A 26752-nucleotide genomic window follows, 5' to 3' on the forward strand; every position below is an offset into this window, starting at 1 on the left:
TTTCCATTGATGATTTTTGTGTGATTTTGTTGTCAGCACATTCAACTTTGTACAGAACAAAGTATTCAATGAGAATATTTCATTCATTCAGATCTAGGATGTGTTATTTGAGTGTTCCCTTTATTTTTTGGAGAAGTGTATATATAATATATACATATATATATATATATATATATATATATATATATATATATATATACACACATAATTAGGTACCTAATTAGAACAATTTGTCATTAGAAGATCACCAAAAACAGACTCACACACTAGAACAGGTTGCTCTTGAGCCTCCAGCTATCGGATATTTTCCTGGAGCTCTGCCAGCAAATTCGGTTACAGCAGCATCTTCACCACCTTTAGCTACATCATCGTCCTCACTTTAACAACCACAGCGTCTTAAAGAGGTCCTGCATGTATCCCTGCTCCAACTGATCTGTGTGAAATATTTGACTTATTTCCAAAGCTGTTTACCGATTCTGCAGTAGCCTGCTACTATTTGAGTTAAGAGCTTCAGCATGGCCCGAGCATCGTCTAAATTTCATTTCTACCTGCCCTGGAGGTGTCGCTGTGCTGTGCTTAAGCTACATAAAATGAAAAGATACTAACTATGCAACTAATCTAAGTTGCATTGGCTTATAATATCAATACTTAAAATTGTTTTAGGAGGTTTTTAGTAAATTATAGTGTCACATTAATGTTAAACAGCCACTGACGCATGATTCCAATTTAGGAGATTATTGGCAATTTCTACTATCATAAAATCAATACTTGAATTTTTTTCAGAATTATTAGCCCTCAGTTGTTATTTGCTGTTACTAATATGTTTTGCACTGTTAGGATCTTACAGTAGGTTTGAGATGCATGGTATTTCTCACTGTTTTCCAGCTGCTGTTTTAAATAAGGTTTTCTGCACTTCCAGCGGTCTGCCAGTAGGTGGAACTGAATGGCGTGACAGACTAAAGTTAACTGAAGTGACTTAAAGGTAAGTTACCTATTAACAGTCATAAGCTACTTGAGAAAATTGACTTTTGAATGTAGCTGCAACTACATTAAATGAGTAAAAAAATAAGGTCTGAATTTAGATAGCATACAATTAGATGTACTAAATCACATTAAGTAAAATGGTTTAATTAGCACAAAGCTTCACAGAAGATCTAACCTCATTAATGCCTCCAGCTGGATGCTGTTTTTCTTTATTTTACCCAGAATTGAATCTTTTATCCTAACATAAATGTATGAACGTTGCATCTTTTGGGTTAGAGAAACACACCCAGAAACCTAATTAGTGTTGCAGAGGACAAATTTCGAAGTTCAAATAAATCCACACACTACATTTGCTGAATTTGCACAGAGGACGAGGGGTAGCATTACACACGAAGGGCTCCAGGAGCCTGAGCAAACAAGAGTTATTACTGAACGTGTGCGAGATTTTAATGGTCTATTACAGGTTGCTGATTCCTTTTCTGTTCTCGCTGTTCCAGTTTGGTTCCCTGCATGCAATAAAATCTCCTCTCAGGTTTATTTCCCTGGTTATGCTGTACAAATGTTAGAAAGCCTGTTCCTCTGTCAAATAAACATTAATCACTGTCACCGCATGTTGTTATTGTTCGAACAAAAGGTCAATAAACATTGCACAACAACGCGAATAGTGATTTACATCCTTTTAAGCTAATAAATCTCATAAAAGTGAAACATATGACGCTACAAAGCACATCTCATGTCTTTGTAAATTCAGACGCCATCACAATGAAGAGTGGGGTAATTGAAAATATTTATTTGCATTACAAATACAATACCAGGAGAAGTCAATGTGAGAATCAATTTTTTCCCCCCCCCATTATTTTAAATTAGCTGCTGTAACAAAAGGCACAGAGCCAGTGAGCACAGAGCGAAGCTGTCTGCGTTCAGGACTGACGGAGAAGAGCTTCGTCCTGCAGAAAACATGGAGCAGAATTCATCACGACTGAGCTCACACGGTGTTTTCTCAGAAAACAAAACAAGAACACACCTCTGAGCTCCATCAGGACGTCTCCCTCGTAGCGAGCCAGTCCAACAGCGTGCCTCTGTTCTGCGTCCAGCTCTGCCCACTGCTCCTCTGTGACGGCCCACGCCTGCTCTGCACTCAGCCACGATAACTGCACTGCACTGAACACCACCTGTAGCACAGAACAAGAAACGCAGTCAAACTGTCGGTGTAATGCTGTACTGTGAGGCTAAAACTTTTCATTACTCTTTTGAAAACGAATCTGTGTCCATCCGTCAGTTTTTATTGCTTAACACGTAATAATCCTGCTTAAATTTTTTTGCGAAAAGATCAGAGCAAAGTTAAAAGCAAACTTGGAAACTGGACCTGATTTATTTCATGCTTAAGGCAAAAGAAAATTGCCTTAAATCTTCACTAAAACCACGGTTATCATTCACGGTCTGTCTGTCCAGTCAGGCTGCTAAAGTAAAACACTCTGTGGCTGAAAGCTGCTTACTACACTGCTTCAGTTCATCAAACATTTCTGAGTTGTCCTGATTAACAAGACTAGATTGCAAATCACATCATCGCAAATCAACTAAATTAAAGTCAGGACTATAATTTGATATTTTTCCCTTTTTTTATTATTATTAAATTCAATGTAAAACAAATCATGATTTCTATTTCTTACTTGAGCCTTGATTGTTGCAGCAGAATGCTTTTCATTTGCCTGACTTATTTTACAGTTCTGCACATTAAGTTCACTGAAATACATTTTTGGATTTTCCCAGACAAAACAAGTCCTATAATCAAGTCGTGACAAGTCAAAGTTGCCGGGACAAATTCACCAGGCGTTCTGCTCACTGAGAATGTGTGCAGATGAGAGTAGAGGCGTCCTGAGAGAGTTTCTCTCCTTTTTAAAGCAGCTTCCTCACATCTAAAGGAGGTATGATGAATTAATCTAGAGGAAATCTCCCCTGTATTGATGCATATTTATGCGAAACGCAATCAGAGCAGAACTACTTTAGATTCTGAACCATCAGAGCATTTTGAGTCATATGGACAGAGTGAAAATATACAGAAAGTTGGTTTCATTTAAATATGGGGATAAGTAAGAGGAAAAACCAACCTGCTACACCAATGGATTTATAAAAACAGGATAGGAATGTTTCTAGAAAGTACTAAGTGTCCTCCCCATGTCAATCCATACTTTTTATCTTTGAATGAATCTGTTCAGATTGTCAGTCATTACTGTCTTTTAATATCTACAGCAGAGCATTAAATACTTTTCTGTTATTGACTATTTTTCTCTATGACTTTCATTAATTCTGCACCTGAGGTATAAGCAGCTAAAGACAGAAAAACTGCAACCAAATGCAAAAACAAATGAAATTTGTGTCAATCAGCAGGACCTGATTGGCACGATTGTGTCTACACTTATACTGTGCAAAAACTACATCATGAATCCGGTGCAAAAACAAAGCAGATATTCAATACGTAATCACTGAAAACCTTAGAATATTCCAAAAGGTTTGCAGTAAATCTTAATGTTGTAGTAACTCCTCATGTTTTGTGTTGGGAAGCATGTTTCACTTATAAGTTTGAGGACCTTTCAATTATTAAGAAATGTTTTGTTTAAGTTTTGGAAACCATGAGAATCCTTAATGTGAACCGCTTAAAGAATTAGAAAATAATGGTTTTAATAAAATGACGGCAAAAGTTTTTGTAAACCTTTATTGGTGAAGGTAGCGACTGTCAGAGAAATGTAAAAATTCAAAATGCTACCTGATCAAATATCCACTATTTATTAAATACAAGATTAAATTACTGAAATATAAATCAGTAATTATAACATGCTATTATTTTTTGCTAAACTTATTAATACTTGTTTAATATTTTCTTCATGACATGTGTATTATGAAATAAATTAAACTGTCACTATAGCTTATTAATCCAAGGCTACACAATTATTAACGACGTTCTAAAAAATTAAATACATTATGAACATCTAATTAAATCAAATTATAGTTAAAATTAAAATATTTCATTACACATTGTATAATTCATTAAAATATTCATTATAGGAGTTGTTCAAATTAATCTGAGATATGTATTTCCCTCTTTATTACAATTTAAAAAGATGTATTTAAATAAATTGTGGTGTTTGCAGCTTATGTGCATAAAGCTTGTCATCTGTGCTGTTAGCCTGCATTAATACTGCAGGTTCATCTGCACAAACACCTTTTCATTAACAAGTATAACTCACTGCCATCTTTTTCGGAGACATCAGCGCTACAGCTTCAGGGGTGATTCCCTCCATTTGTTCTTGCAGCAGAGCTGACAGCACCATATCAGGCAGGCCCGCTGGAAACACGCACAAACACTGGAGTCAGGTAATTAATGTTTCTAATTTCAAATCACAGATAAAGTGTTCAAAAAAACTTTTCCTTCCTCCTTCTCGAACCTTAACCGTCTGGGACTGTTTTAATTGGACCTATCTGTCTACCAGCTGCCATTTTCAACCGTAACCCTTCTCACTCTTTGAATGCAAGACAAATTTCAGAAGTCTGTGCACAGAAAGCTTGCACCCCGAGGAACAAAGTGCTCCACTGTACCTGCAAGTGTCCCGATTTCGGTGAAAATCTCCGGCCCCCAGGAGCTGACAGGACCAAAGGCCTCCGCTCTGGCCAGGCAGTTTGTCAGCGCCTCCATCTGCTGCTCTGTGCAGGGCAGGGTCGTTTCCCGCAGGAACAGGACGGCCATGCTGCAGGTTCAGAGGAGCTGTGTTGTTAAGACGCCACCGCTCATACAGTTGACATGTTCATTCGTTTTATCTTCTAGAATCAGCTCACTCTGTCGTGCTGCACGAAAAACTCTCACCGCTATATTTCCTTCTACTAATAGCATGATGAACAACTATGAAACGATCTTGTATCACGGCAACTGGAGTCAAACAATGCAACGGACTGAATATGGGTTTAAAACAGTGCTCAAGAATCAACCAGTTTAAAAATAAATATTAAACTATATTACAATGGGAAGTAGGGGATTGACACAAACATGTGGTATGATAACGAGTTTCTTTTTTAATCCTTTTGTGTTACTATTACAATTAGGAGTAGATTATTATTGTGATATTACTATCATCATTAGTTTTTTATTTTTATTTCATTTGTTGGTTATATAACTCTGAATTTGTAAGTGTCATATGTGGTATATTAGCTGGAGTTAGTAATTATTCTGAGGCCACAAGTCTGGTTGTAACTTAGAATTTTCATTATTGCTCATAACTATAATAATAATAATAATAATAATAATAATAATAATAATAATAATAATAATAATAATAATAATAATAATTTTAACATAAGAATTAATTGATAATAAATAATTATTAACAATTATATTAGTTAATAATAATAGTAATAATATTAAAATAATATATTAAGTATTTATTATTATTATTATTATTATTATTATTATTATTATTATTATTATTATTATTAGCAGTAATAGTAATAAAAATTGCTTGTCCTGTTATGAAAGTCAGTTTGTAATCTTTTATCTTTTCTGTAATATAACTTATTACAGAAAAGCTTTATTTGTTGGTTCATTAGCACAGTAAATTGAACAGGTATATGAATACCGCAACATGTTTTTAATTACGCATTTCAGATAATTCCTGAGTCGGTAAGTGATATATTTAATTAAATTGAGATAAGAGTTAGTGTTAGAAAAGTGTTCACTTCTTCCCACTCCTTTTCAAAAAGAAAAATAGTGGTAAGCTTATTTATTTGGTTCTTGGTTATGCAGATGTTCTCTCTTGCCCTACTGGTTATTTGCTTTCTTTATTTTTAGAAACCTGATTGAAATAAATAAATACATAAATAAATGTATTTATCAGATGTCTGAATATTTATCTTTTTATGAGATTTTGAATAATTTAGAAAATATTAGATCTTAGTTGCATATGTGACCCACCTGAGGTTGTAGGGGCTCAGGCGTTTCATCTCCGTGGGGTTCAGACCGCAGATCAGATGGCCAAGCGTTGCCATATCAACAACTGATAAATGCTCCACTTTCACTCCACTTTTCCTCAGCATACTTAAAACCACCGCTCTCATCTGAGAAAGGCGAACACCAGCATTCAATAATCATTACTATATAAATTAAAGCGTTCATCAAATTTTAGATCTAGAAAGAGGAAATTACCTTTCGAGGGGTCCAGTTCGTCAGTGAGCCCAGATGTACCAGCACGCCCAGATCAGTGAGACTGGTGTCCTGAAGCTCTCTGTCTCCCATCTCTGTCAACAAGGATCCCAGAGCTAGCACCTGATCCGCTCTCAGCTCCCTCACCGGACTCAAGGACTGCATCGAACCAAGCAGAGTTCACCCACAGAAAACGTCAGGACGTTTCAGATTCACGTCCTTTACGGTGACAAACTTTACCATGGAGTACCGTGGTTTTAATTTCATTTTAAAAAACAAAATCCTACACAGCAAGGTGTGCATTTACAGACCCATTTTTAAAAAATTGAATATTACTTAAAAACCAATTTATTTCAAGGACTTTGACACAATTATGGAACAATTACATACAGATGGAGGTTTGAAAGCATTTATTTCTCTTTATTATGATTATTTTCCACTTAAAGGTAATTAAAACATGACATTTAGAATATTGCATCAGACCACAAAAAAAAAAAAACTATTTTTAAAAACAGAAATATGAGATTAATGAAAAGCGTGGAACTCAGCTTGTGTTGCTAGGTGACGGGCTGGGCTTTGCTGGGGTTGCTAGGTAACGGGCTGGGCTTTGCTTGGGTTGCTAGGTAACGGGCTGGGCTTTGCTGGGGTTGCTAGGTAACGGGCTGGGCTTTGCTGGGGTTGCTAGGTGGGGGGGCAGTGCCTGCTGATTTGTGACGTTACATTCGGAAGGGTTTTGAAAAAGGTCATTTTAGAGACGCCAAAAAACATGACCTATTTTTTTTTTTTTTATGGCTTGGGCTGTTTCTAGAGGCAGTAGACTCAAATGGAAGTACAAAAATGTACAAATGTGAGTTTTGCACATTTTTGCTTTTCCAGAGATCTTTTAAATGATGAGAATTTATTAATTTGAAAGCACCACAGAATGTTTTGTATGTCGCAGGAAGAACTGTGTGAAAATGCCTTGCATTCGTTGTTGTCTCTCTGACCTGCCTGAGCTTCACCCAGAGCGTCCGTCGCTGCTCAGAGCCCAGCGACGGATCCTGACCAAAAACCTCCACGCACTCCTTCAGTTCGTCTAGGGACATGCGGCGAAGCTGGGTGGGGGTCCAAGCAGACGGGAACGTTCCTCTGATGTCCGCACAGCTTGGGACTGGCACTAAGTAAATCACACAGGCGAAACCGGTGTTATGATTAAACTTAGCTCACATGTAAAATGTTTCAGATTCAGCTGGTTGGAAGCATGAGTTTAACCTTTTGCTCTCCGGTTTCGCGCTTTGACAATTCCTCGAATTAGACTCCAGGTCTGCTTCCTGTGGTACTGCTGGTCCACACACCGACTAACACAGATCCCACCGACCAGACTTTTCTCCCAGCGCTTTTGACCCACCAGAACCTGCTCCACTGTGGTCTTGTTTAGTACCGTCTGTTCAATAAAAGCAAGATCATAAATTTGCAGAAAAAAATTTGTTTGGATTATTCTCATAGATTAACAGAAATAACTAGTCTGAATTAGTTTACAAATTAGTTTATTTGAGACTCTTACCAGAGGAATGGAGTTGATCTGCTTTGTTGAGAGAGCAAACACCAACCTTCCCAGATGTTCAACATCCCCAACCTGCCATTTGGATGGATTCCTGGCAAATAACCACATGCTGAGTTATTAAAACAATATCTATATATAATAAGCACAGAACACAAACTTTAAACTGTGGACAGCATTTTTAGTCACAGATAGCCAAACCTAGACTCTACATCCATCAAACCAATCAGCTCATCCATGCGGAGGTGAAAATGTTTTACCCGAGCAAATCTCTCTGAGTGAGAAGGTCACTGATGTCTCTGAGCGCCTCTTTGGGAAGGCAGAAACTCCTAATTTCTTCCAGCCGCAGAGCCAGCGCTCCTCTGTCCACCAGAGCCAGACTGTCTCTGTCCAAAAACGGAAACAGAGGCCCCAGGACATCCAGGAGGGCGCCATCAATCATCCCCGGAGCCGGAGAAGAACCCTGTGGAACAGCACAAACACAGAGATGCTCTAGATTAGCATGACTTCACAACGTCATCATTCCACTTAAGTAAAAACTGCTGAGCGAGGAGAAGACTGCTTCCAAATCATTTTCCATCTGCTTCTGAGCAAACAAATATTACTTTTAATATTTTATGACTCCCCATCACTCAGCCTGGTTTAGATTTCCTAAGAAAATTGTTCCTGAGCTGGTATTTCCTCTGAATTGCCATGGCAGATTTTTATTACTTCAATTGCCTTAACACAAACCTGTGATTCCCTATTCCACTAATTAGCGTTTAAAATTACACCGCCATCTGCTTTCCGATCACACTTTCTCACTTCAAACATATTGCAGTGTTCACATCTTGCAGTAAACAAAGCATTTGTGAAGTTACAGTGGTACCTTACCAGCTCAGACAAGGCCTTCTCAGCTAAATTTGTCTGTTTATAATGAGGCAGTCTCAGGAAATCAAGAAAGTGTAGCTGAATGTGGCTCAGGATCCCTCTGACAGACGCATTTGACAGGTTCTCTAGCATCGTTACCCTGGAAAACAAACAGTTTCAGCTGTAGTTACTAGAGAAATGTGCTATATTTATCTAAAACACGTTGCTTACTCACGGTAACGTTGCTGCGAACCCAGAACTCAAAGAACCGAGGTCAAGTTCAGGTTGTTTCCGCAGCTCATCTACAAGGCATTTTCGCTGGGAATATAATAATAAAAATAACGTAAACATTATTTCTGAAGTATTTGTTCAGAAATAGCTACATCTTGTGGTTGCGTGGATGAGGTTCGCTTCTTACCAGAGCCGGTCTTGGACCTCCAGGCAGATCAGTCAAAAACTGGAGCAGCTCAGTAAAATCTGTGTGGTTGGTCAAACGCCTCACAAAGTCACAACTCATTCCAGCAGCAACACGACCCAGATCTCTGTTGGCAGCAGAGAGGTCATTGTTGATCGTTACTGGAAATGTAAAGTAACTGTTTGGTGTGGTTATGCTGCAGGATCAAAAGCAGGAATACAGAAGTTCAGACTTACTTCACCGTCTTGATGGTGATATTTTTGAATTCATGGATCTGTCTGAACAGAAATTGAGCCTGTGCATAAAAATGAGAGATTATTGTACATTTTAAAGGGGCAGTATTATGTATTGTTAGAAAACGACTGAAACAGGTTCGAGGGTTACTGACCCCTGCACTAAAGTCATGGTTCAAAACAGCTAAAAACCTTTTTAAAATGCTTTTTAGAAGCAAAGATTACATTTTTCAGATTTGTAAGAAGTTGGATTCATGTCCTATTATTACTTTTTATTTTCCAACTCTTGAGCCAAGAACAAGATTTTTCTTCCATGGAACAAAACACAGAGTGGTTTTACAGGCGTATCAGCAGGAGAGCAGCTGCTCCAGGCAAAACTTTGCTGCTAAAAATTGCCAAAAATGTGTTTTGTTTACAGTGAGATTAATTCCTGCTTAACGGCAAACATACAAATTAAGGTTGCATTGTAATTGATATCAATACAGCAGTACTGGCTTCAGGATAAACTCTAATATCTAACCATTTTAAAGATTCAGATTATAATCTGTACAGTATATAATTCATCAACAGGGTGTCGTAGATTTCTGCATAAGTGAAAGGGGTGATCTTTATTAAATTAATTCAGGTCTTGTTAGGCTGAGAACAGGTGGTGAAAGCGCGCTCATACATTCTTGGCCGTGATAAAAATCCCTTTAAGGCAGCCATTATTAATTTATGCCACACTCCAGCACACTATTGTACTACATCCAAAGTAATTAGTCTGATGGCAGCTGATGTGAACGGAGGATTAATATCCTGAAAGGCTCATCTGAAGCATATCCAATGGGTTGCAGATAAAAGGGAGCAAGACACCAAGCGGGGAAGATTCTCCTTTTTTACCCACTGTTGACATTTCACAGAAACACGAGCAGATTATAGAAGAATGTGTACCTGCTGTGGAGACCACTGTGCATGTCTGTATGCGCTAATGCCTCTCCAAATGGTGTCGCCGCTCATAGCTGGTATCAGCTTTCTCAGAGGGACAAAGGGAATCAGACAGTTTGCCTGCTGAGAGAAGTTCCTTGAGTCTTTGTGGCGCGTCTGTCAACAAGCAACCAATAAAAATAGATATCAGACAACCACGACTGCTCCTGAAAGTACAAATTAATCTGATTCATTCACCATTTAAGACTTAGTATTGAGACTGAAACTTTAAAACGTGGCATGCAGCATATGACACTGAGTCCTCAGCAAACTAAGAAAGGAGAAGACGGTGAGAAGTGACACTCTAAGGTGACAAAGCAGCATCACCTCCTGCATTGCATCGAATAACATGGCTCTGTGTCCAGGCTTGAGCTCAGTTTGCAGCCTTCTCCAGCACGGACAGTGGGCATCCTCACTGAAGTCAGTCCACCGGAGGTCTCGGAGCGCAGCGGGGAAGAGACCGGAGAGTAACGGCTTCAGGCTGCACAGGTTTTCCACAGAAAGCTGGCAGGAGGAGAGGGATACAGTGCTGAGAGCGCAGATGGCTAACAGTCAGTGCAAATGTTCTGGAGATGATTACTTACATTGCCATCTTTTGTGATCTTGGATAAAATCTGAAACGCCTGAGGAGAGGATGGAAAAACGTGTTATGCAACAAAAGATTTGGCTTTCGAAGAAAATTCACGCATTTTAAACAGTAATGGTATTACAAATTATACACATCATGTCACATAAAAACTATGAACTTTAGTGTAGTGCTGTATGCATAATATTCATCATTTCCTTATTAATGAAAAAGCACGCTGCGGACCTGGAATAACCTCTCACTGCAATTATACATGCAAGTCTTTTGCGTACGACTGTCAGATTTGCACATGACAAATTAACAGAAAAAAATGAAAATTATTCAAAAAATATATTTTAAATTAAACTTTTCAATCAAAGTCAGTATTCATTTTTTATGGAACAGCAGCATGCATCTTTGTTCCACACAGGATCTTTGGGAAAAGAAATGAAAGGTTTCCGAAAACCGTTTTTGTAAGATATTTTGCTCATTATTACACAGCCACTGGGCTGAAACAGACAAGAAAGCCACAAAAGCAAAGCGGAATAATGCGAAACTAAAAGTGTGAAGAAGCACTCCTTCCCTGCTGACCTGCGCTGGTGAAAATGTGTGAAAACCGGGCTCTGACAGGATTTCCAGCAGTCGTTGTGAGGTGAGTGACAGCAGGAAGGAGGCTCCTAACTGGGGCAGCAAGCCGCTGAGTGCAGACAGCTCTGAAGAAGTCATGCTGCTGATGTTCAGCCTGCTTGATACTGCTGGGATCAACCAGGATGACAGCTGTAGCGTCCATGAAACATGGTTAAGCAGAGTCAGTCAAGCAACTTATAACAGCGCATAAAAACAAACTCTAGTTCATGCTGCAAGTGGTTCAAGTAGTGTGCAACTCACCCTGCCGCTGGAACTGATGAGCCCCTTGGAAATGCATTGAGACAGCTGCTGCCAGAGAACAGAGGACACAGCTGGGTCCTGGAGATATAAACCCAGTTCTGCAGGATCCAAGTAGCACGCGAGAACTCCTAATCTGGAAAAGTACTTTATTCTTTACCTTGCCTTCCTTCAAATCAAAGGCAAGTTCAAACAAGTCTTGTAAATATGAGTTTCCGACGGATCAGCTGCATGCTGCTTGTAATTACAACGTAGTTACAGGTCCTTTAGTGACCCAACCATAAATAAACATAAAGAATCTCAGTCCCACCTCAGCAGGTCATCACCAGTTAGGTTCTTTCTCCTACTAAAACTTGTCCGTAGCACATGGCGGCCCCGCACGCCATCCAGACTGCTGTTGCCTATCAACTCCACCAGAGGAGACAGCTGAGGAGAGAATCAATGAAATGTCCAAACTAATTAAAACAAGATACAAGACACAGAATATAAATTCAGGAACTCCATAACTCATCAGGCTTAATTGTTATTCTTGCATATGTTTTGTTTATCTTAAAACAACATAGAAAACTTTCCAGCTCAATATTTAGTGTTTCTCCTTATTCAGCACCGCAGTGACCTGAGGTGCTTTTATTTAATCTCTGACCTGTTGAGATGTCAGCTGCTGAAAATGATGGACAGGTAGGAAAGGCAGAAGTGGGAGGATGGAGCTGAGGAAGTACGGGGGCCATGTGGGCACGTCGCCCACCATGTTCGACTGCAGCAGTCGCTTCACAAAAGCCTTCTTCTGCAGCGACTTCATCTCTGAACTGTGGTCACGAATGGCTGTCAGCCTGAGGAGCAGCAACAGAAAGATCGCTGGAGGAGAGTCATCTTTAAATTAAACATTGAATACTCTACCGGTGACTCACACGCTGTCGTTCACGATCAAGGAGGCTGGGAAGTTCATTATGTCAGAAACAGACATGAAGGGGATGAATTGAGAAAGGTCAACAAAGAGCTCTGGGGTCACTCTGGGGAACTTGTGGATGAAAGCCGCCGTCATTGTTTCCATGGCCTGCAACTCTTGCTGAGAGGCCTGAAATAGAAGATTAATAAACAAGATGAGAGACGACGCATGTAGATTCATTTAAGTAGCTCTGAAATAACCACAGAAAAGTACAAAACATTATGAGATAGGTAATGAACTCTGTCTTTGCTTTGCTCATGAGAGCCAACAGAAACTGCTTTAGCATATCATTAAGGGTGTTTTCACACGTAATACTAAGGTAGACCCGAATTAAATGGGACCAAAAATGTAACATTTGTAACATTTTCAGCTGCTGCAGTTTGCTTAGACACTGCACTGTGTCAAATGATCCAAACTCAGTGAAAAAACAGTTCTTCACCTTGTCTGTGGTGGAGCGACACCAAAAACAAAAACCTCCAAAGACATTGAGCGACCTTCCTTCTTCACAAAATGTAAACAAAAATGGAGTGGAGTCAGATTTTAGCAACTGTGGGATTTCTCTTCTGTCTGGTAAAATATCACTAATTTTTCCTACTAATGTTTGTTGTGGTTGTATTTACCCAGAATGCCCTTTTTCTATAGTCCGCTTCCTGCTTTTGGAGCGGTCTCTGGTCCATCTGCATTCACATATGTATTCAACCCACCCCAGAGTTCACTTTCTCTGAACCGAGACCAAAGGTCTTAGGCGGACTAGAGTTCACTTTCTTGATCTGCATTGACTGGGCATTCACACCTCCCCAAACGAACCGGACATTCCAGGCAAAGAAACTGTGGTTTGGTTAACGTGGACTAAGCAGGCATGGTGGGAATTCACCCTAAGAACTATGAACAAGCTTGTGGAATCAACCTGGCTGGTTTCAACTTGAAGCTGGTCCCAACTTTGATGCATGTGTGAGATAAATCTCTTCACAGCCTCTTTCTCTGCAGACATCACCAGAGAACGAATGCTGTCTTTTGGCATCTGGAGATACTCCTAGTGAAATAAGACAAAAGTCAAGTGAGCCAATCAGTTCTGCAAAATGCAACTACAGCTGCGAAGACACAGTACCTGCAACAGAACCCTGAGAGCGGACGAGTTTCCATTTTGCTGGATGAGGTCCCAGAGGACGGGCTGAAGTCACAGCAGAAGCAGGTTACTGACTTGTTGTTAGTGTAGGAGACGGAAAGAAAACTTGAACAAGTGCATCTTACACTGAAGCAGCTCAGCAGGTCCTCCTTCACGGTGGCGTTCTGCTCTCTGCGCAGGAAGACCCCCACGGTGTGAAGGACGCTCATGGAGGCCTCGGGTCGCAAGCTGGCCCAGGAAGTGTTGTCAAGGAGACTGGACAGGAGGATGGCCTGGCCCAGACCCTGCCTCGCCTCTCGTTCCCCTTCGTCCAGCCCCGAAGACAGACCCACCACAAAGTCCAAGACACGTAGCACGTAGCCCAGCATCACCAGAAACCCCTCTCGCTCGCCAACGTCCACCTCACACACACTCAGCTTGTGTATGAGGTCGATCAGCATCGGGGCCGTCTCCACGCACAGCTTGGAGGTGTCAAACTCATATCGTGCTGGGAGCATGTCAAAAATCCTTTGCAGGAGGCACTTATTGCTTTCCTGCTGAGCCCGCAGATCTGAACAGACATCTGCAAACTGTGGTATCAGTCCTACCAGCTGCTTGTAGAGCGTAGCATTTAAACACATGTGCTCTCTCAGACCCTGAGTCTCTCCACACAACTCCAGCAGGGTGAAGTTGGTGAACTTTTCCACAGTCCACTCCCTGTACTGACAGGGCTCCCTGAATGTGTCGTCAAAGGTGAGGTTGTCAATCTTGGAGCAGTATGCTGCAGCCCAGCTGCCTTCTGGCAGGGACTGCTGGGAACCAGGGGAGTCTCTGCCACACAGAGCTGAGATCAGTACCGAGTTATTAGGAAGGAAGCAGTTTCTGAAAGCTTCAGCAGTGAGCGACCTGCTGCCCAGCTGAGCCAGACAGTCCTCACTGAGTTCTGGATTCACTGCTGCATCTCTTGACAGCTGCATACAAAGGTCATCGATGCTTGTCTGGTTAAAGAAATGATAGTCCTGTAGTGCTGCAGCCTGCACACACAAGCATGGAGATCAGTGAACAATTGCAGTGCATACAAACACATTAGACCTCACCTTTCACACACTTCTATTCACTTTCCCCATGGTGTTTGAAAATCCATGACTTTAACTCTGGTCAAATAACACTTTTAAGTCACAGAGATGATGTCATTATTGGCTGACAGTGCTGGTACTTTTTGATCTCTGCGCAGCATTTGAAACTGTTGACCTTGATATTCTAATTAAGCGACTGGAAAGGTGGGTCAGACTCCCTCTAAACATACTTCACTGAGTCTGACCTAATGAAAAGGGACTTTGTTGTATCAGTACGTAACTTCTCAAAAATCACATGCGGGGTACCTCAAAGTTCCATCTTGGGACCCCTTTTATTTAATATCTACATAAAGCTCAAATTATAACAAGTAATTATATTAGTTACCATATGCAGATGATGCACAGCTCTACTTTCTGATGTCACCAAGTGACTACAAACACATTGAAGCGCTGATGCATAGATTAAATCAACATATCGATGTGCCATTAGTACTTTCTCCAGATGAAACAAAACTGAAGTAATTATTTTTGGACCCAAAGGGAAACAATCAAGAGCTTCACCTTCAGAGACACATAAAGACAATCTATTTCCTCAAAATTCAAAGAGATTATAGATTACCGATTAAACTTTTACATTTGATCAGCTCATTGAATTTTCTCGTTAAGAAGCAGAGTTTTTCAGGTTATTTCTATATCAAGAGTTGTTTTAGTCTTATCACGAGGGAATAGTTCTTAATGGATTAAATAAAAGTGTAATTCTGTATTACATGTTATTCATTTTATTGTAAATCCAACTTCCCATTCTAATAATAATACATTATTATGGGATTTGACAACATAAACAAGTAGTAAATCATCATTCCCTGCATAAAATACATGTAAAAGAAGTTCCTTCATTAGAAGAATTAAACTTTTAGACTGATTATTCAGTAGATATTAAACTAATCAATTAGTAGTTAATGATAAATTCTGTACCCATTAATATATTTTAATGTGATTTTCAATCTTACACATTTTTCAGGTGGAATTTAATTTTAAACCTGCACAGTCTCCCTGAGGAAGGTTTGTGCCAACTTTCAAACTCTCAAAAGTTTTCACTCATTAAAAATTTACTCTTTACCTGCTGTGCTTTCTGCAGCCAGAAAGAAGAGTTGGCACACACCGTGTTGTTGAATTCATGGGCAAAGAACTCAGTGCAGACATGGACCCAAAAGAAATCCTCCTCAGCAGCAGACAGGTACCAGGCTGCATCCGAGCAAGTGGCATGCAGATCGAGTCCTAAATGAGTCGCAGCAGGATTACCCGACCCGGTCTCGCCTTCAAACAGTTTGCAGTAGAGGAAGACGGTGAAGTTGGAGACACCCGTCAAGCCTGGGATGGAGTCATTACACGCTGCCTCCAGAATTTCTGTGGAGGTGAAGAACTCCATCTGTCTCTGCTTCCTGTTACTCTCTGTGAACTGTCTGGGACCTGCAGCTGACGGTTCACGACTTTGTGTCTGTCTGAAGGGTTTCTGTGAAGATGGAGTCTTTTTTGAAGATGACTGAGCTGGCAGTGGAGGTGGCTGTAATTTCTCTTCCTGGGTGGAGGGGCACGACAGAAACGGGAGTGAGCTTGGGAGACCCTGAGAGCCGGCGCCCAAAGCCTGAGCGTTCCACATCACGTTATGTCTTATCCCCCTGCAAAGCCATGGAAACAATTATTCGAGTATGCACATGTCTTTGCAAAGAAAACTATTTAAAAAAAACAGTCCCTCAGCAATGAAATATACTTACCATAGGATCAGCTGCCTTAAGTTGCCTTAAGAAAGAAAAATCAGAGGCAAATATTTGAAAATTGAAGTGAATGAATGGCAGAAAAAGCAGCCGAAGCCCCCTGCAGTGAACAACTATGAGTGAAGCAACAGCTCAGCTCAGTTAACAATGCCCAAGATATAATGTTACTGACATCAATGGACAGATAAAGAGCTTAACTGAGCCAACAACAGAAGTCTTTCACTGGACTGAATGATTATAAAGATTTTAAAGCAGTGTCAGTCACTGTCACATGAAACATGAGCCAGACTCATTAAGCCCTTAAAAAGGATTTAAATGCTTAATTCAGCGCAGTGCACAATTTACTGGCAACCCTTGGTTAAGATTTGTAGAGAAAACCAAAACATAATCTCACAACTCAACATTCAGATAAAAACAACTTTTAATTTTAGCACATTTATTTAGTATAGTATAAAAAGTGCCCACATTATTAAATAATACTTTTAAAAACAATCATCAAAGTTCAACTCATCAGACTTTGTCCGACCACCTTATGCCGAAAGAACATTTCACAATCTCGGGGAAAACAGAAAAACCTTAGATGAATGTCTCTTCTTCGGTCCTCCTCCCTCCTCAGTTTGTCTTACAAGTTTTCTCTGAGATGATCACAAGGGTTAGATTTATGTCTGGTGAACAATTTCTGTGTTAATTTGGTCACAATTTTGTTGATATCACCCAATGAAAAGACCAAATTACAAACTATTTCCAATTTCCCAAGCCCACCATATTTTTATTTCTGATATTTCAGAGACCACCTAACAAGGTTAGGGTATGGGTTAGGGTTAGAGCCTTAAGATAGGAAACAGGCCCACAGCATTACTATTCATCCTTGGGCTCCCATTCACACCCACCTGGAAGGTTTATTAAAAAACTAGATCTTAATCTCACCCGACCAAACTACACAGGTTCAGTCAAAGTCTCTGAAGAGTTTGAAAAACCCAAAAATTTAAGTCATTTTTTGAGCATTAGCCCCAAACAACATGCAGATAGCATCAAATGAAAGAAATGGCAACGTGAACTGAAAGGTTTATCATAGTGTTTTATCATATTAATCACAATAATCACAAAAGGATTCTGCAGGGGAGTTTTTGAAATATGGATGTGACATTTCACAGTCCCTAAAATAAAACAGCTCACAATTATTGCATTTACTCATATTTTCAACTCATGACTGTCTGTTGATATTTATCCATGCCCCTATTAATCGATCAATTGACTAACTAAAACCTTATAAACCCCAAACATGCTGTCAGTTTTTTAGGTATTCCTAAACATAATTAATTAAGTTTGTTTATCTTGATAAATCACAATTCTCATCACAATAAATTTGCTGTAATTATTAGCTAAATTAAAATGATTATATTATAAGGGTGACTTTTTTGTGGTTATTCTCAAAGTATCCAAATATATGATAATAATCCACAACAGAAGCATTTGCTCTTTGAACTAAAATGCTTTTTTTTTTTTTTTTAAATCATCAAACATTTTCATAATTAGATACTGTGACTGACTCTGGATGCTTTGTTGCATCCCTAACATGTCTGGCAGCTGGGTAGGTGACGTAAACCTCATCTCTCATACTCACCCACAGAGCAGCGGCCCTGAAAGTTGGGCTGCGGCACTTCCACCACGCTGCTCACATCGTCGAGTATCGCCATGGTAACTCGTGACACTTTCTCCCTCAGGCTGCCGTAGACAGAGCTGCCCACCCTGTGCAGAAGGCCTCGCCTCAGTCCGTCCAAACTCTGCACGAGAGCGAGGTTTTTCTGAGCCTGCTGCCCGCCTCGATCCCCGCCGCCTGAACGAGACAAAGCCTGCAGCAGGAAGCTCTGCACCGAGTCCAACTCGTCCTCTGTGCTCATCATGTCTTCAGCAGATGCATTTGCTGAAAACCCGTCCTGCCTCAACATGGCCTCAGGGGGCAAACTGAAGGGTTTAAAGCGTCCAAATGCGCCGGGGCCCTTGCTGTATCCAGCAGGTTCCCCTGCTGGGTGTAAACTGACCACCGGCTTCCAGTTGCGTGTTTCCAGGAACTGCAGCAGCTGCTGAAGCCAGCTAACACCGAAGGCGCAATCGCTACGACCCTTCAGAGCACAGATGAAGCCCTGAAGGCCTGCGCTGGCCTGGCCGTAAGTCCCACTGATTACAGCCTGCAGTGTCGCCTCCAGCACAGCGCTCACCGTTCTCCAGTTCTGAGATAAGAACGCCAAGATTGGTCTGTGGGGCTGACGCTCGGACAGAGTGATGAGACTCTGCAGGAGCCCCAGCAGCCAGTCCCAGTGCGGACTTCCTCTCAGGGACAAAAACCAGTCCTGCACTTTGACGCTGGGTCTGGGCGGTACACGGCCGTTCCACTGGTTCAAGGCTGCGTTGCCTTCAGACTGGAGAAAGAAATGCAGCACCTTCTCCCAGAGCTGATCCTCGTCTTGCTCCGCGGGTTCGTCCTCCAGCTCAGCGCCCATCTCTTGCAGATACAGAGAAATGTTGTACAGGAATCCAGAGAGGCGGTGTCTGTCTATTGGCTTGTTTAATGAAGGCAGGTTCTTACTGGGAAAGAGAGTTTTTAAACCCCCCATCATGCTTCTAACCCAAGAGGGCAAAGACTGGTCCTTGTTTGTTTCAGGTGGGGATCTCAAACCTGCTTCTTTACTCCATTTTGAGACGATCTCCTTCAGGAGAGCATCTCTGTGGTCCACTTTTTCACCTCCTAGAACAGCAAAAAAAAGAAAAAAGGAGACAGCTTGAGCTAGCCTTGAAAAACACACAGACCAAAAAAATTACCAGCATGTAATCACAATGATATCTTTCTCACCTGTTCTCTCAGGGGTCACCTGTCCAACCAAAACAGCACAAACTATGATGGTTGTGAATTTAAAAGTGGCCATTCCTGACCCTTTCTTCACCATCGTCATCTCATGCCAGCACGTGCAGCACAGAACCGGTGTCACATTTTTCTTTTAAGGGTTTTCTTCCCTGTGGATTTTACAAAAACTCTGTTTGACTTTCATTGAGTTTTATCTTTTATATATGAAGCAGTAAGAATAAACATTTTAGCAGTCAGAAGTTATTAAAGCGTAATGACTGGCTTGTATTGCACCTTACGACTCACACTGCAGGCTTCCAGGTCTCCATAGTGCGATTAAACCAGACAAACTACAGTCTATATTAGAGTCAAAAACTTTGAATATCTAAAGTTTATTCATGTGTTTAGCATAAAAGCTAAATTAATTTCAAATACATGCGATTATTTTCTATTAATATGTAAAGAAAGTAAGCAAATACGGGAAGATTTTTAACTTACCAGTGATTATAATGCATTTTTTTCTTTAAGTGTCTTCCAGCATCTTTTTAAACTTATTGTATCCATTACACGGTGCGCTGCCCTCCTTCTGAGTGGGTCTCTATTTCACTACTGCTGTGACTTTCTCTACCTTTCACTCTCTTTCTGGCACCCCTCCCACCAGTGACCACGACTACTCTGCTGTTTTGGATGTATGAGATGCATGACTTGCTTAGCTCCCAAGGTTTAAGTTTATTTTAAGCTTCAAATGTGGGATGTATTCCACTGTTTTGTGTCGATCCTAACAAACATTTTGCAGGCAAAGGCTTTGCACACATAACCACTGTATTTCAGCTCTCAGCATTCTGATGTATGATGATGTCACAGGAAGGTCACAGCTCTCAGCTATGTGTGTAAACAAGGTGAAAATCTGGATCATATTAATCACACCCAGGGTATCTATCCTGTTCTCGAACCGTCCAGTGTCTCCCGCTGACTGATCCCCCATTGAGCTGGGACTCATCTGGTGACACTGGGTTTGTTGGGGGTGTAGTCTTACCGAAGGGGCCGGGTCAGCGGGACTGTGCAGCCTGTCACTGTTTTAGTCTCTTCTATACCTCAGTCGGACGAACGTACAATCGGGCCTTGTGCAGGGGCACAAGAGCAGTCAAAGCACTGTCTGCGGGCTCTGAAACCCAAGAGGGCCGGGTGAAAGGACCACCCCCTCCCTCCGCCTGCTACAGCTCTGTGATACTGCGGCCTGCGTAGGGACAATAACTTCCTCCTATATTATTGATGCCACAGGGAACGGCAATCACTCAGTGCAGCAGGGCTCGATTCACCACGGGAATAGTCAATGAGAAACTGGATCCGCCCCATACCTTCCTCCTCTCTCTGCTGCAAACTCGGCCGTGGCAGGAGGGAAATCAGCTGGCGAAAATGCTGCTGTTGTTGAGATTTTTTTAATTCATGGTTTGAGGCAAACCTTTGGTCTAGATTATAACTGGAAGGGGAACAGAACCACGAAAGCCGAGCATTTTATATCAGAAAGCAGGAAATTCTCTCTGTCAAACAAGCTGTCGTGTATTTTTTTTTCTTTTGCACAGTGCCGTGAAAGAGTATTTTACAGGTTTTAATCGAACAAAGATAATCTGAATAAACACAAATAGCAGTTTTCTAATTTTGATTTCATTTATTAAAGGAAAATAAATCTTTCCAGATAGCCCTTACCATTAATGAAGAAGTAATTATTCCCCAAATTTAGTAACTGGTTGTTCCACCCTTGGCAACAACAAATGTTATCAAGACATTTATTAATGTATCTTTCTCTCCGTATGCTGTCAGTCTTGGTCAGATCTCTCTTGTAAAATAGATATTTTGATCTCAATTAGACAAATCTGGTCTATTATTATTATTATTATTATTATTATTATTATTATTATTATTATTATTATTATTATTATTATTATTATTATTATTATTAATTTATTTATTATTAATTTTAATATTTTTCATCACCATGGAGGAATTTTCACCACTCTTCTGTACAGAATTCAGTCACATTAGAATCAGGTTGGATTCTTCAGGTCATTTGACTACATTTCTATCAGATTTAAGCCAGGACTTTGACTAGGCCACACCAAAACCTTTTTTTTTTTTTTTTTAAGGAATTAGAAAAAAAATCTGGTTACTTTGTATTGCTACATGACTCGGTTGTGCTTAAGGTCAGAAATGGCTACTCCCTTGTCCATCAGTTATGATCATTCTTCTGGGCCCCAAAGCAGCAAAGTATCTTGAACATCAGATTATTGTTCTCTCTCAATATCATATCCAGTTTCTGGATGCTTAAGTCAAATGAAATACTGTGCACCTTTTCCAAAATGTTCCACTTTTATCTAACAAATTCACAGAATACTTTTTGTAAAAGTCTTGTTGATCATAAAGGTGTCTGTTTGGTAAATGTGAACCAGCACCAGTTTGTTTCCACCCTGCAGCTCTGCCATGGATGCCATTTACGTCCAGTCTCTTTTTTATTGTTGAATTATGACCACTGACCTTAGCTGAGATTAATTAGATGTTGCTCTGGGTTCTTTCTGACCTCCAGGATGAGTCTGATATTTGAATTTGTTTGATGATCTGAAACATTTAAGTGTGACAACAAATAAAAAGAGAAGAAATCTGTTAGGTGGCAAACACAAAAACTCTACAGTTAGCTGTTGATTCTTGTATTATTTGTTAGAATTAATCATTACAACACAGATTGTTTTTCATATTTTAGACAGACATGAAGATCTCTTCCAATTTGCTTCCGGTTTAATGAGGTTAAGACACTTGATCCCATTATAATGAGTAGCGAATAAATGCAGGACAGCAACAGCAGGTCAGAGATTTGTCAGACGACAAAATCTGAAGAGAGTTTCTTTGTACCATTATTTGATCAAACTCACATACATCAAATTTATGGGGTGTGGGTTAAAAAAAAAACTAACTTCTGCAGAAACATCTTTATTGTATCAGCTCTAAAATTCTTACAAAGTCACTGGCACACAGCAGGACAAAACTAATTAACCCCCACAAACTACTTAGCAAAATGAAGTACTACAAAGGCTAAATAAAATAAATATTATACTGTAACTTAACACATACACACAATTCTGCATTACTTCTTTTCTAGCATTTATCTTAGAGCAGCCTTTTAGATGCACCATGACAAGTCTCAGTCATATTCAATAAATTAGAGCATGATAACATTTAAACAGGTACTTTTCATTAAGTCCATCATTTTTTATCATATATATATATATATATATATATATATATATACACACACACACACACACATATGTTGTGAACAGAAAATCGTCACAATTAACAGAAATAAAAGTGTAAAATCATTAGTTTGTGTAAATAATGTATAATGTGTGTCAGTTAAGTTACAGAACAAAAACTTTAGGTAAAGACAAAAATGTAGCAGGAGCCAAAAGCAAAAACCCCATTTCATTTCACTAAAATCACATAAAAAGCTTTAATTTTATGAATAATATTTGGTTATAAGCCCAGCTTACTTACTTAGGAGCTTGTATTGTGCATAGCTAAACATTTAGGAGAGTAAAATCTAACTATTAAATAAGGTTTGTCTATTATGTGACTGCAGTCCTTTTACCTCCTTAGATTACACAGATTAAATGCCATCAAAAACAGTTTATGCTTCATAGCTGCTATTATTGATTGGTTTTAGTCAACTACTGAAATCCCTTACCTCAAGCCAAATCCTGATAAACATACACCTTTTTCATTATAAAGCAACTTACTGTAAACACCTAGTAAGATTTATTTTTATTTATTTCACCGAAAACACTACAACAGGGTAGCCTTGGTCACAGAGCTGTTTTAGGGGGTCATTATTGAATGTTTGGCTTTGAATTCCTTCTGATAAGGTGATTCCCATCCTCAAATCAATATTTAGTTTTGTCAAAGAGTAACTAAAAATAGAAATTAAACCAAGAATAAAAGAATGAACACATTTAAGATCTGACCAGATATAATCTAGCAACTTGTGTGGGAAATCAAGGGCTCTTCAAGATCTTCTTTACATCGCGATGAGGCCCTCCGCCCTCTCCAGCGCGGCAGTGTGAGCCTGAAAGACACACATTTATCTCCCATGAATACGAGTCAAAAACTCACGTGATCTGTTTGTAAGACACCGATGCAAAATTAAACCATCATGCAACAGCGTGATCAAATGCAAGGATCTCATTTCCTCGAGTAAACACACGACTGACCGTTGATATCAGATATTTTTTATGCTTCAGGTTCTTGATAGCAGAATTTCTGATCTCCATTTCTTTCTGGAAGCAAATGTGTTTTTGTCATGCTTTTGCAAACATTCTCAGAGAACTTAAAAGAGTAGCCACCAAAGGTGTGCGTTTATGACATTACCTCGACTTTGTCAGTGATTTCAGTGACAGCGGTTTGGTCCAGGTTAGGGGCTGAGAACAAGGCGTGGAGCTGAGCCTGGATCTTCTCCACATGGACGTTCATAGCCGTCAGCTCATCCTCCAGAGGCCTGAGAGACAGATCTGCTTGTTTCTGCGCAACATTAATTTTCTTAGGAACAGACGATTGCAGTTCCTCCATCTCAATCTGAAGCTACACAAAGGTTAAAAACAACGTCAGTCATATGAATGCTTCTTACACTCTAGACATCAAAATCTTAAAAAAGAAAAAAAAAGCTTTTACCTTCTCGAATTGCTCTTGCAAGTCTTCAAACTCCGTCTTCTTGTCTTTCAGGATCTCTTTTTGGGGATTTATTAAATTACCCTGTGAAACACATTGTAGCAATAAAGACTGTAAAAAAAACTACAAAAAAAACAGTCATAACAGCAACCAGTTACACAAAGAATCATCAACACAACCTCTGACTGTGAGAAGGATTTTGATCTCCTTTCAAGACGTCTATATTCATTCTCTGTTTTTGCAACACGCTTTGCAAATTCTTTATTTTCGTTCAAAAGAGCATAAAATTCCTCTTTCATCTTCTTCAGCTCCAAGTCCTTTCTATCTCTGCACTCCTATGATGACAAAAAAATACTTATGAGTGTGTAAAGTTGAATTTTTTTGCATTCAATTGTTATTGAATAACAAAATTACATTAAATCACAACAAAAAATGTATTTTAATCAGTCAATTGAATTTGAAAATTGAAGTTGGCTACAGTTGGCCTGAATGAAGCATCAAAAATCAGTTTTCAAGCTACTTTATTTATGGGCTTACCTTAAGAGCTGCGATCTCTTTTCCTGTTTCTTTGCTCAGCATGCTAATAAGATCTTTTGCGTCGTTTAAGCATCTGTCAATGTCTTCGTTAAGATTGCCAAAGTGGCTTTTCCAGAGCAGCTCTCGTTCGCATGTCACACTTTTCATTATGTTGTCGTGTTCCTTCTCCAGCTGTTGTATCTCTGTCTTATTTCTGACCGCAGTTTCTGATTGAACAGGAACCAGAGATGTAGCTCATTATATTGCAGACACCATGAAATGCAGAACTGTGTGGTAAATTAGCTGCTCACCTCTCAGACGTGTCTCCCACTTCTCTTTAGCTGCAGTCATTTCTTCTTCGTGTTTCTGTTTGGAGAAAAGGAAAACGCTGAAGCGCGCGTCAGAAATGTCGAGGTGTTTTAATGTCATTCTGCACAGGACGAACCAGCAGAAGCTCTTTGAAAACGTCTTCACAGCTGGACTCCTGCATCTCAACCAGGATGCCCATCATTTCCTTATACAGATCTGCCTCCAGTTGACTCTGCTCATCTTCCAGCAGATCGGTCGAGGTTGCAATATCTGCTTCCAGCTCGGTGACTGTGTTATGGTGTTCACACAAGAGGTGCTTCATCTTCTGCTTAAAGACCTGGAAGGAAAGATATCAAATGAAGCTATATAAAATGGAAAATTTATCCAGTTTTTTTCATTCAAAATACACCATAATGATATGGGCTAAATGTTTTTCTTTTCTATGTGATGTCTGGAAGTGGTGACGCCTTTTAGGTGGCTGAGATTCATAAAGATGATTAAGTATTCTTATGTTCTTCAAGCTACAGACTGAAAAAAATCATTTTCAACCAGCTAATTGTTTTCAATCATAAATGATCATCATAGGGAAGAATGTCTCCTATGGTATGTGAAATAGTAACTACTATTGACTTCCAAACAGTTCTTTGCAAACGTAAGATTGCACACAGTACATACAGGTGACTTTTTACTTTTGTAAAAATATAAATATGAATATAAATTCAGCCCTATTTGTGATAGTGCAGCTGCAGCATTTGAGCATTAAAGTTACCTTAATCCCCACTAGGTGATGTGCCTCATCATCTTCTATGGCCTTCTCCAGGATTTTAAGTTCAGCCTTAACCTCCGCAAGTTTTCTGTCAGTAACTTCCCGAAAGGACTGAATCTTGTCTCTCTCCAGCTGGAAGTAGTTCCTCTCCTCCCTCTCTCTGTCCAGCATCTCACGAAGTCGCACAACATGCTCTTCTATCTGAAAGACAACATTTCGCTGTGAACAATCCAAACACGCTGCCATTATTTTGTATGTGGGAAAAAAGTATGTAAACCCAAAACAAGGATATAAAGAGGACTGTCTAAACTGGTATTGAAAAGAGAGATGGGGTTCAAACCTATACTTTAAAACATTTAAATTATAATCTAACCTGTTCCCTCGTTATCTCCTCCTTGGTGAGGCCATTTATTAGCGTAGGGGGCTTCACCTCCGCCTTTTTCTTTTTGGCATCCTTTTTGGGCGGCTGTTAGACAAAAAGAAGTGTAAGATCCAGCTTTTATAGCTCCTGAGCTGCTATAAACGGAAACGCCATAATAATTTTTGTTTTGCTTATTAGCCTAACACCTAGCATTTCCGGAGAAAGCCGTAGCTGTTGCCAACAATTTACAAACCACATTCGGTAATTAAATTAAAACATTTTAATTCACGGTAAGTAATTCGTAAATTAAAAACATATTTGAAAACACTTTACCATAATTCGTTGAGAGTCGATAACGATGACGGAAAGTTGATTTCTGGATTATGTTTTTAAGATAAACAACAGCGGTCAGTAGGTACAACTCCAATGGTCTACACTAAGGTTCCCATAGCAACAACGCCGTGAATGCGGAAGTAACTACTATTTAAGTACATTTCTAGCTTACATGCTTTTTAACGCAAAAAACTAATAAGAAAATTTTACTTTTGTATGTTTCGTCAATGTAGTGAATAAAGCTCATGTGGAAACAGGGCGGTTATAAAAGTCTTGCTTTACATTTGTTTTGCATACAGTTACAAAAAATGCTTTATTTGCCTTCCAAATTTATGTTTTCTTTTTGTTTCTACTTCTCCACTTTGTTGGCCCCAAATTTGTATCATGA

At 39.7% G+C, this 26752-nt stretch overlaps 2 protein-coding genes across 5 annotated transcripts; both read right to left on the reverse strand.

Moving 5' to 3' along the window:
• Positions 1–1754: 1754 nt before the first annotated feature.
• LOC106948986 (stereocilin) lies at positions 1755–21247 on the reverse strand. 3 transcript variants are annotated; one of them, XM_015034919.1, is made up of 30 exons: positions 19865–21247; positions 19376–19536; positions 18149–19270; positions 16525–16549; positions 15870–16428; positions 13820–14707; positions 13677–13739; positions 13476–13601; positions 12531–12697; positions 12266–12452; positions 11933–12048; positions 11626–11758; positions 11329–11514; positions 10757–10795; positions 10500–10676; positions 10140–10289; positions 9213–9271; positions 8980–9103; positions 8797–8879; positions 8586–8721; positions 7973–8175; positions 7716–7806; positions 7424–7595; positions 7159–7328; positions 6176–6331; positions 5945–6087; positions 4579–4727; positions 4230–4327; positions 2009–2156; positions 1755–1931 (listed from the first exon to the last, which is right to left on the reverse strand). In XM_015034919.1, the coding sequence occupies exons 2-30, from the start codon at positions 19473–19475 to the stop codon at positions 1843–1845; spliced, it is 5859 nt and encodes a 1952-aa protein (XP_014890405.1). In that variant the 5' UTR covers positions 19476–19536; positions 19865–21247; the 3' UTR covers positions 1755–1842. The 3 variants fall into 3 exon arrangements, with proteins under 3 accessions (XP_014890405.1, XP_014890407.1, XP_014890404.1); XM_015034921.1 differs by having other exon boundaries at positions 18149–19027; positions 19112–19270; positions 19376–21247; XM_015034918.1 differs by having other exon boundaries at positions 19376–21247.
• Positions 21248–21711: 464 nt separating this feature from the next.
• LOC106948987 (growth arrest-specific protein 8-like) lies at positions 21712–26700 on the reverse strand. Of its 2 annotated transcripts, XR_001425299.1 has the most exons (12): positions 26365–26699; positions 26044–26136; positions 25674–25871; positions 25041–25241; positions 24907–24961; positions 24617–24822; positions 24259–24414; positions 24083–24163; positions 23783–23992; positions 23626–23691; positions 23380–23480; positions 21712–21979 (listed from the first exon to the last, which is right to left on the reverse strand). XR_001425299.1 is itself a non-coding variant. In XM_015034922.1 (11 exons), exons 1-11 carry the CDS (start codon positions 26365–26367, stop codon positions 23433–23435), a joined length of 1317 nt encoding a protein of 438 aa, XP_014890408.1. In that variant the 5' UTR covers positions 26368–26700; the 3' UTR covers positions 23163–23432. The 2 variants fall into 2 exon arrangements, 1 of the variants encoding a protein (XP_014890408.1); XM_015034922.1 differs by lacking the exon at positions 21712–21979 and having other exon boundaries at positions 23163–23480; positions 26365–26700.
• Positions 26701–26752: the final 52 nt, after the last annotated feature.

The sequence above is a fragment of the Poecilia latipinna genome, unplaced genomic scaffold (genome assembly GCF_001443285.1).
Source record: "Poecilia latipinna isolate Pla-1442-1.1 unplaced genomic scaffold, P_latipinna-1.0 Scaffold317, whole genome shotgun sequence".
Taxonomy (NCBI): Eukaryota; Metazoa; Chordata; class Actinopteri; order Cyprinodontiformes; family Poeciliidae; genus Poecilia; species Poecilia latipinna.

Coding starts and splice junctions, on each gene's coding strand:
- LOC106948986 (XM_015034919.1), bottom strand. CDS start 19,475: ATGACGATGGTGAAGAAAGGGTCAGGAATGGCCACTTTTAAATTCACA. Junction 13,602..13,676: donor CTCTCAGGGTTCTGTTGCAG/GTACTGTGTCTT, acceptor TTATTTCACTAG/GAGTATCTCCAGATGCCAAA. Junction 12,049..12,265: donor AGCAGCTGACATCTCAACAG/GTCAGAGATTAA, acceptor TTCTCTCCTCAG/CTGTCTCCTCTGGTGGAGTT.
- LOC106948987 (XM_015034922.1), bottom strand. Junction 25,872..26,043: donor AGGAGATAACGAGGGAACAG/GTTAGATTATAA, acceptor GTTGTCTTTCAG/ATAGAAGAGCATGTTGTGCG. Junction 25,242..25,673: donor ATCACCTAGTGGGGATTAAG/GTAACTTTAATG, acceptor CTTTCCTTCCAG/GTCTTTAAGCAGAAGATGAA.